The 10185-nt window shown below is 45.6% G+C and overlaps 1 protein-coding gene across 3 annotated transcripts in view; it reads left to right on the forward strand.

The window, feature by feature from the left end:
* BAG5 (BCL2 associated athanogene 5) overlaps positions 1-6663 on the forward strand; it is a 9335-nt gene extending 2672 nt beyond the window's left edge. For all 3 annotated transcript variants that reach the window (XM_015417813.1, XM_015417814.1, XM_015417812.1), the window contains exon 2: positions 4151-6663. In XM_015417813.1, coding sequence (XP_015273299.1) covers positions 4179-5531 — 1353 coding nt within the window. In that variant the 5' untranslated portion in view covers positions 4151-4178 and the 3' untranslated portion in view covers positions 5532-6663. The remainder of the gene's footprint in view (positions 1-4150) is intronic.
* The last annotated feature ends 3522 nt before the right edge of the window (positions 6664-10185 follow it).

Here is a 10185-nt window from a genome sequence, read left to right on the forward strand (position 1 = left end):
GGGAAGAGGGCGTTTGGTGGGGTTTCCAACTCCAGGTTGGGAAATTCCTGGATATTTGGGGGGGGGGGCGGTGGGGCATGAGGGGCAGGATTTGGGGAGGGACCTAGGTTTGGGTATAATGCCCTAGCCACCTCCTCCTTCGGGGAACTGACCTATGTAATCAGGAGATCTGTTGTGATTCTGAAGCGATCGCCAGGCCTCAACTGGCGGTCGGCAGCCCTAGCTAGGAAAGACCAGAAACCTGAGGATATAATAACAAAATATATATATAAAAATAGTATGTGAACCCTTTAACAAATTTTGTGAATGAAGAATATTATCCTAAATATCTCTGGTGTCCCTCTAGTTTTTGGGGACACCTCAGAGCCCTAACAAAATTCCCATCGGAAGCAGTCCTTTCTAGTAAAGCAATACAGTCCGATGTTGATGGAGCCAAAGCGATCCTGGTGGTGGGTGGAGATCTCCTGGCATTACAGTTTGTCTCCTGGCAGCAGAGATCAGTTCAACTGGTGAAAATGGCCAGTTTGGAAAGTGGATTCTATGGCATTATACCCCCATTGAAGTCTCTCCCCTTCCCTAACCCCACCCTCCTCAGGCTCCACCCCCAAAATCTCCAGGTATTCCCCAACCCGGAGCTGCCAACCCTAGCCCTACCTGGGTGGGGGTCACCCAAGGAGGGGGTTGCTACCTGCCATGAATGATCAGGGGGCTTAATTTCATGTCTCGATCAAGGTTGTAGTTTCATTTTGCTTCTGCTGGAGGCAGCTGGAGAGAGAAGAGAGCAGATGCCGAATGAGGAGAGCAACCGGAGCCCTGGTTCTGTTATCCTGTGTGTGATCTCTGTCCTGAGGGTGGTGGGGGGAAGCGGTGGAGAATGAGAAATTGCCTTCTGCTTCCCTTGCAGCGCTTGTCTTTCTGGCAGCACGAGAATAGTAGCTGGGGAAGCAGATGGTAACATCGCCTTTCATTTTCCTCACCGGTGCATCAGCCGCTTGGCTGTGCTTTGCTTGTGAGGTCTAGAAGAGAGGTGTCTGCCTTGAACGTTGGGCCCACTGAGGGATCGCAGTAGAACTGACTTCCCAGTAAGCGTACATAGGGTCAGCCTGTTTAAGCACGTGCCGCTGGTTATAGACTCTACTGAATTTGTTTGCAGCAAAATAAGAACGGGAGTCCGGTGGCACCTGAAAGACCAACAAAGCTCATTCCAGCATTAAGTGTTCCTGAGTCAGAGCTCAATTTATCGGAGTGCCTGCCTCAGGGCCTTATATTTAAATAAATTCCTGTGTATGCTGCTCTTTTACTCTGTAGAATGATTAGATGCAGAGGGGGACACTGGGGCTGCTATGTTCCGACAGTTTGTCTAGAAGAGGGGATTTTGGCAGGCAGCGCTTGGTGTACAGGAAGTAGACAAGGTGCGCCTCCCGAACTGCCATCTTCGCAGCTATGAAAGGCATAAAGGCCTTTGCCCTCCTTTGGTTATGCTAATCCTTTCTTGCCTTTTGGTTGGTTAAAGTGGACAGCTGCGTTGGTCTGAAGCAATAGAACAAAGTTAGAGTCCGGTGGCACCTTTAAGACCAACGAAGTTTTATTCAGGGTGTGAACTTTTGTGTGCACGCACACTTTGTCAGACAATGAAATGGAATTACAGATCATAGTTGTATATATAGGTGGTGGCTTGTTAAATTAGCATGCAAAATAGTGAAGATGTTTTTTAACAGGTAGAAAGAATGACAAGCTTGGTTTCTGGTTATCATCTGTTTGGGTTCAACTGGGGGAAAATATAGGTAATATGTCAGAACGGGAGATTGGTGTACCCTAAATGGAGAATTCAGTCATTAGATTCCTTCCATCCATCTCCTTTCTAGCATGGAGGCAAACTTTAAAGCATCTTGGCCTTTTGGGTTTTCCTTTGACTGAAAACCCGTGTGAAGAAAAGGGTGGTACAATTGGTGCGAGTCATCTGAAGTTAGGCCACAACCCAGTTGCATGGGTCTGAATCTACCGGATGGACTAGCACTTTCAAGTATTTCCCTAGAAGGTCAGAAATGTTGTGCTGCTCTAAACCACTGGTGTTTGTAATCTCATTGCCGTTAATGGGCTGTCCCTAAAAGTGAGCCAATGCGGAATGGTGGTTAGAGTGTCAGGCTTTGGGTGGAGAGACTTGGTTTCAAATCTCCACTGTGTCGTGAAATTCCTTGAGTGTTCTTCAGGCACTCACCCATTCTCGGCCCAGTGTATTTCACAGCATTATTGTGAGGATAAAGAAGAAGATAAGGTTTTTATACCCTGCTTTTATACCCCACTTCCCTCTACCTTAAGGAGTCTCAAAGCAGCTTACAATCACCTTCCCTTCCTCTCTCCACAACAGGTAGCTCTTCCGCGGTCTCATTTTTTGTCACTCGTTTGTCCCTGTTGCTTTGCGCCCCCCCCACATGTGTTTTGATCCTTCTGGGTCTACTAGAGAGAGTAAAACACATTGGGGGGGGGGATCCCTGAAGCAAAAGGACACACAAGTGATGAAAATCAGAATGTGGAAGAGCCCAGGGATATTGGTTTCTTATCTTACTGCGTCTGCGGTCACACACACTAAATAATCCGCTTTCAACCCACTTTCAGTGCACTTTCCAACTGGATTTTACAGTGTGAACTGGCAAGATCCACTTGGACAGTACATTGAAAGTGGATTATTTAGTGTGTGTGACTGCAGCCTCCATACGCTAAATTCATTTCGTCCTTACATCTGTAGTCTCACCAAGAAGGGCTATACTTCCTCTTTATTTTAGTGTATTTCTTATTTGGAATAGTAGATTAGAATAGTGAATGGAATGTAATGCAATGAATTAGAATGGTATATTGGAATACATTCCTCTGGTCTGGTAACAGAGGAGACATACATGGCACTACAAATCACCCAACGTCAAAGAAAAATATGCTATTAGTTACCTCCATGCTTGAGAGAAGAAGAAGAGATTGGATTTATACCCCGCCCTTCACTACCCAAAGGTGTCTCAGAGCAGCTTACAAACTCCTTTCCTTTCCCCTCCCCACAACAGGCACCCTGTGGGCAGGGTTCCCTCTAAGCTGAGTTAGTGTGAGCTAGCTCACAGTTTCTTAGCTTCCGGCTCACACATTTTTGTCTTAGCTCAGGAAGGAGGCCTCCAGAGCAGACTAGTTTATGCAGTAGCCAAATCGCTCGCTCACAACTTTAGTGCCAGTAGCTCACAAAGTAGAATTTTTGTTCACAAGACTCCACAGCTTAGAGGGAACATTGCCTGTGGGGTAGGTGGGGCTGAGAGAGCTCTTGACAGAAATGGCTCTTTTTCAAGAACAGCTCTTATCAGAACTGTAGCTTGCCCAAGGTCATCCAGCCAGTTGCAAGTGGAGGAGTGGGGAATCAAACCCGGTTCTCCCAGATTAGAGTCCGCGCACTTAACCACTACACCAAACCGGAGGAGATGGACAGCAGGGTCTCAGATGATTGCTTTTAGCACTCCATAATTAAGAAGGATGTATTTACACATCAATGGCCAATTTTGACATATTTATTTTCTTCCCTGTTTCCCCCCCAGAATGACCTTATAAACTTAGCTTGTTATTCCCGTTTGCATCTGTTAAAAACATTTCATTATATTGTATGCTAATTTGCTATTCAACCTCTGCCTTATATGTATGAACTGGTAAGTTTCATTTCACTTTGAGGAAATGTGCCTGCGCAGAAAAGCTCACACCTTGACTAAAACATTGTTGGTCTTAAAGGTGCCACTGGGCTCAAATTTTGTTCTCCCCACAACAGTCACTTTGTGAGGCAGGTGAGGCTAAGAGAGTTCTGAGAGAACTGTGACTGGTCCAAGGTCTTCCTGATTAGAGTCCGTCACTCTTAAGCACTACACCACGCTGGCTCAGTGGGTTGAACCATATGTCCTTCCCTTAGCTCTTTAACAGAAAGGTGAGGTAAAAATGTAGTCAGTGTACTTGGAAGATACACATCTGATATCCCAGGGACAGATATTTCTGAGATTATGTGGTGGTTATTTAAAAAACACAGAATGTTAAAAAAGTTTTAGAACCGAAAAACTGAGTTTTAGAAATATTGCCTGGCAGTCGAAATGCGTGTTCGAAACTTCATCAGCTGTTTTTGCATTGTTTTTAGCTCTGTTGGAACTGGATGAAGAAAAAGAATGGATATGGGTAACCAACATCCCGCCATTAAAAGGTTACAAGAAATACAGAAGGAAGTCAAAGAGTTTGAACCGCAAGTAGCAGCCTTCAGTGGTCTGTCTGGGGACAGAGCTTACAAGAAACTAGAGAGGTCTTTGACCAAGCAACTTTTTGAAATAGATTCGGTGGACACAGAAGGCCGAGGGGACGTTCAGCAAGCCAGAAAGCGAGCCGCCCAGGAAATTGAGAGGCTGCTTAGAGAACTGGAGCAGAATGCAAATCACCCCCAGAGGCTGGAGCTGGAGTCCATATTTAAAGAAGCACAAACCCTGGTGGAGCACGAGATCACAGGTTTTTACAAAGGAGGCAATTGCATCACTGAGGAATTTGACGAGGGCATTCAGGATATCATCTTTAGGCTCACTCAGGTGAAAACTGGAGGGAAACCCTCTCTACGGAAAGCCAGGTACCGCACTCTGACCAAAGTCTGTGCTGTTCAAGAAATCATAGATAACTGTGCGAAGCAGCAGCCGTCATTGCCGCTGTCCAGCGATGCACATCCTTCGGTCGCTAAGATTAACTCTGTCATGTGTGATGTCAACAAAGCAAAAGGGACTCTGATTGCTGTTCTGATGGGAGTGAGCAGCAATGAGACCTGCAGGCATCTGTCTTGCGTGCTGATAGGCCTGATCGCTGATCTAGATGCCTTAGACGTCTGTGGCCACCCGGAAATAAGGAACTATCGCAAAGAAGTTGTGGAAGAGATAAACAAGTTGCAGAGGTACCTAGATCTGGACGAAGAAGCCGATTCCGCTTACGCCTACGATCTGGCGCAAAACAGGTGCATCGTAAAGATCGAGGAGATCCGCAAGAAGATGAAAGAGATAAATTCCTCGCTTTTGAAAGGAGAGCGAGCTGCGGACTTGTACTTGAAGTCCAAGGCAGAGCTGCAGGGGCTGATCGCCCAACTGGACGAAGTGAGCCCGGGCAAAAACCCCTGCATCCGGGAAGCCAGGAGACGAGCGGTGATTGAAGTGCAGACCCTCATCACGTACATTGACCTGAAAGAAGCCCTGGTCCGGCGACAGGTGTTTGTGCAGCAGGCGGAAGTGGAGCCTCCGTCGCACAGGGCCGTTTGGAACATTCTTGAGGCCCTCTCCCAGATTCTCCAGGAGGTGCTGTCCTTTGACGGGAACAGGACGGACAAGAACTACATGAGGCTGGAAGAGTTGCTCACGAAACAGCTCCTGTCCCTTGATGCTATAGACCCCCAAGGAGACGAGCGCTCCAAAGCGGCCAGGAAGCAGGCAGTGAAGCTGGCACAGAATATTCTGTACTACCTAGACATGAAAACGGACGAATGGGAGTACTAAAATAGCTGCGATCTCGTGCTTGATGTTGCCGCCTTTTTTTGTTTGCACTTCATGCCAGCCGATCTCTCAACAGAGTCCAGAGTTACGTGGTTTGCTTTTGTCCTTGTGGCTGAGGAAGTGTCGGATTGGGCTTATGCAGCAGTCGTGTCTCTCGCTGTCCCAGCCAGGCAACGGCAGCAGTCCGCATGCTATCTGTGTTATGATTTTGGTCACAGCTATCTCTCTTTATCTCCCCTGGGTTCTCTCGCTCTTATCTTCTGTCACGAAGAGGGGCCACACTTGCTGTGCTCTGGTAGTTAGCCAAAACCAGCCTTCCACACAATGAGAGAATGCAGCTTGTCTGAAGTGTTTTCTTATCATTCCGTCAAGGTGACAAAGAAGACACCAGGAGCTAACTTCGTTAGCTGTAAGCCAGCGTAGACCATGCGGTTGGTTTGATGGAATGCGGGGGATGCTTCAAATGTGCTGTTGCGATCCAGAGGATTAAATGCAAATTACTCATGGCTTATTCCCACCCACCATGTGTTTTAGTTTAATCTTGCTCATCTCTCCCCAAATGGTTCCAAGGTGTTTTCCAAAGGGCTGTAGAACTGCATGGTACTAACAATGGTGTGGGGAGATGAGCGGCAGCCTGCAGGCCCCATACCCTGAAATAGTCCACCGGGTTATAGTTCAGGGTTTGTGCGTAACGCTAATTTCAGGTTGGTCGTTCAGAAAGGAGTCCTCCTCTATAACCCAGGGACGACGGAATTGTGATACTTCAAAAATGGAATGTCATCGCTTAGAATGGGAGGGGGGAATTGCTACCACTGAAGGATTGGGCTGGATTCTTCAGTGGCCAAGAGCCTCCAAAACTGAAGATTCTGTTGGCTGTAGAGCTATTGCAGTTTTCGCTTTGGCGTGTGAAATCACTTGCTATTTGGTACCTTGTCCCTTTGACAGTATCTCTCCCCCCCCCCAATCAGATAACTGTAGTTTCTGACAGTAGGAACTTCTGCAAGTGCTTCCATACCCTGACTTCCAAACCCATTGGTGTTGGGTAAAGGTCTCGCAGTGTTGCTCATAGGTTCCAAATCCTCCTCAGCTTAAAAATTCTCTTTTAATCGAAGTATTGCTGTCTGTTGTGTTACCAGTCCTCCTCAGCTTAAAAATTCCTGTGAACGTTCCCTTGGAGATGATGAAGGCTGTATGTACTGCTCTTTACGCGTCTAGGTGTGCTGAATCCACTGTTCCCCGACAGTTCTTGATCTTTCAGGCAGCCCGAACGGCAAATGCTTCTTTTTTGATCGAAGTATTGCTGTCTGTTGTGTTACCAGCCTCAAGTAGGTCCATGTGCTTAGTGGACAAAGAAACGTGTGTTTTTCCCCTCTCCCCTTCTCTTGTCTTCAGTAGAGCCCTGGCAGCTTATTAATTGTACCCATCCAGATCAATAAAATATACTGGAGTTCAGTTTAGTTTTCATGCTTCCCTGTCTACTTACAGGTTGAGGAAAGCAGAAACCAGCATCCAGCATAGTTTTGCAGAATGTGTTGTTAGTGGCCTGCAGAAATCTGCAGAAAATAAACTTAAATTGTTTTTAAAAAGCTTATTTGATAGTAATTTTTAATACGTGAGGAGAGCTGGTTTCTAGAGGATTACCAACGCTTTCAGATATTGCATTTGTATCTGCATATTAACATGTGATTAGATGAAACAAGGCTCTCTTAAGTAAACAAGTGCCTTTTTATGTGACCCAAGAGCTGATGGCACATCTATAACTTTGGCTGTTTGCCTCATGCTGCTTTTTTTGGTAAAGTGTCTCCTGTACACCGGATCACTTCTTTAACTCTTCAGCTGTAGTACGGATCAGAAGAATGTTACCTTTTGGATTTTATTTTTCAGAATAAATTTAATCTCCTATTAGGAGGCAACAGAGGGCCAGGTGGCTGAGTTTCAGGCAAAGAGTCAAGAAGATTCAAGAAGCCAGAGTTCTTTTTGCGACTGACCCCGAGACTCTGACCCCGGCCCAGTTAACTTGCACCGTTTCTATGCCTCACTTTCTTCCGCTGGGAAAAAAGTGTGTCAGCTGTATTGATTTTTTTTTAAAAAAAAATGCTTTTTTGAGATTGCCAAACAAACAACTTGTTCAGAATACTGACTGTGAAAACACTCTTCGTGTCAGAGGCGTATCCGCCTGGCAAATCTCTTTATCAAGATTACAGATTCGGTCTTCGTCTGGGCTAAATAGAACTCAGTGCTGAATAACGAACTTACTGAACGCTTCACCCTTAGTGTCTTTCCTGTAACCTTTCCTGCTCATTTTAAAGAACCTTAACACCTACCTGCATGTGTTGTGTTCTAGTTTGTCTTCGGACAATGTTTGAACAACTATAATTGAAACGTTTCACTTTTAGTAAGGTTTTTTAAAACTTTAGCCGCAGTGACTTTGTGCACTTATGCACAACGCCATATGGATTGTGTGCAGTTTCTGTGTGACGTGGACTCCCGCATTGGTTTCATTTCTAGAGCAGTATGCTATGTGTTTCCCTCCACCCTTGCATACTGCGTGTGGTGTGACTTCATATTCAGCAGGGAAGTCCTTGTTCAGAGTTCCATGTGCATATTTCAGGTTTTTTCATTGTATAAGAAATCCCTAGATGTGTGAATGACAATAATATACAGCTAATGTTTCAGTAATTTCATTTTTCTGTTTTCATAAACCTCCGCAAAATGTTCATCTATTCTACTCTTCACAGAAATGTTCCCATTTCCATAGCAGTTATTTCAGGGGTGTTTCAAGGTTTGTTTTCTCAATTTTCCATGTCGTCTCTTAGAGCTACACATTTACCAGGGCAAACACATAAGGGTGGTGAGATAAATGCTGTTACTATAACATCTTTAAAATCTTCAGCTCCTAAGATTAATGTGCAATACTTAAATATGTCCTGAGATCCTTGGTGCAGTATCAAGTCAATGCATGAATGAAAATGCTGAATTCAATTAAATAAGCTAAACCAAAAAAAAAAGAAAAAAAGATCTGGTATGTGGATTTGAAGAAATATTTCTTCTGTGATTTTTTAAAGAATGTATTTTTTTCTATTTAATATGCAAATAGGCCAGGATTGCATAGTCCTCCCTAGCTTTCCATTGCAATAGGCTGAAAACATTTTTTTGCTGTTGACTTACTCAACGCTGGACCATTTCAGAGTCTGCATTTTGTCCAAAGTGGGGTTTTCCCCCCTTTTGTGCAGTGTCAAGGCATTGTAAGAAGAGAAACAAAATGGATGTAATTTTGCTGAATCCTGAGCATCATGATATTCATGGGGTTTTTTTTTCTGATTATGATTGTATTGCTTTAGGAGCAGGGTTGATCCAAAGCAAACAGCCTTGTTCCAATAGGCTTGCCAGCAACTGTGGTAAAACGTTCTCTCCTCTGATCAGTCTGGTTTTGACTGTCTTGCGATCTGCAAACCATCGGAGAGAGTCCCCCTGCACTTAAGTGCCAGCGCTTAAAGCGGTAGAGATTGTGCTGTTTATGTTTTACTGAATTTTGATGGACACGAAATCTTCCTTTTCAGAATATGTGTCAGCTTAATTTTTGTGTATGCCGTTGGCTTGGTGTGTACAGATTCAAAGTGAAATGTTGTTTAATAAAGCATTTTCATGCTTTCTTCTTGATAATTCATTTTGAGGGTAAGCTATTCTTCACCTTAAACATGAAGCGCTCATCATTGGGGTGAAAGTTTTGTTAACATACATCTCTGTTTTCCTAGGAGCACAGGAGACTCATATCAGAATGCTAACAGTAGTGTTACAGAAACTAATCAAAGTAAAGCCGTGTAGCTAACAGGGTTGTGTGAGTCGTTGGTTTTAGCTTCACATTCATTTTCAAGGAATGGGCCCAAACAAAACTGGAATTTTGAAACAGAGGCTGGTTGAGACAGACCATTTCTCCCTAGTTCTTGGCTTGGATTCTTTCACAGACCACGTTAAGCTCCTTAATTCTTGCTCTCCCAACTGGCCGAGGGGCCCCTTCTTTCACCTATCCTGAAGTGCAGTTGGACTCTACATGCTTCCCGCTGTTCTCTCTACCCAATCATGATCAGGAGCACCTCCTTGATGTTTACGGCCTAGGGTTGCCAAATCATAATTACTCACCGGCGGGGGAGCGTTTGCTGGGTCCGGGCGCTGGCCATGGGTCGCACGGGCCGTCAGAACGTCACCGGAAGTGACGCAGGATGTGGGGCACGTTGGGGGCGTGGCCCAGATCGTCAGGGGGGAAACCATATGGTTTCCCCCCCGACATCTGGGCCACGCCCCAAATGTGCCCTACGTCCGGCGTCACCTCTGGTGATGCAGCTTCGGAGGGTGGAGTTCCCCCCGGGGCCCGATTCCGCCACGGCAGAAATCGGGCCTCCAAAGCGGGGGGAAATCCGCCCCCCTGGGGGATTTGGCAGCCCTATTACGGCCCTATAGCAGGATATCCCCAAAGCAATCCATGGCCCTTTCTGCACCCGTATTTTACCTCAGTCTTTGAGCGCATCCTGTTGTTCCGTTCTGCATTCCCTCCCGCTTTCATTTCCTGTTTGTGTTGGGGCTTTTTCTTGTTTCTGCATTTGTTTTACAGGAATCTGTATTCAGACCACTTCCAGCACACTGTTGCCTTGCAGTGACC

The sequence above is a fragment of the Gekko japonicus genome, unplaced genomic scaffold (genome assembly GCF_001447785.1).
Source record: "Gekko japonicus isolate JY-2015 unplaced genomic scaffold, Gekko_japonicus_V1.1 scaffold270, whole genome shotgun sequence".
NCBI lineage: Eukaryota > Metazoa > Chordata > Lepidosauria > Squamata > Gekkonidae > Gekko > Gekko japonicus.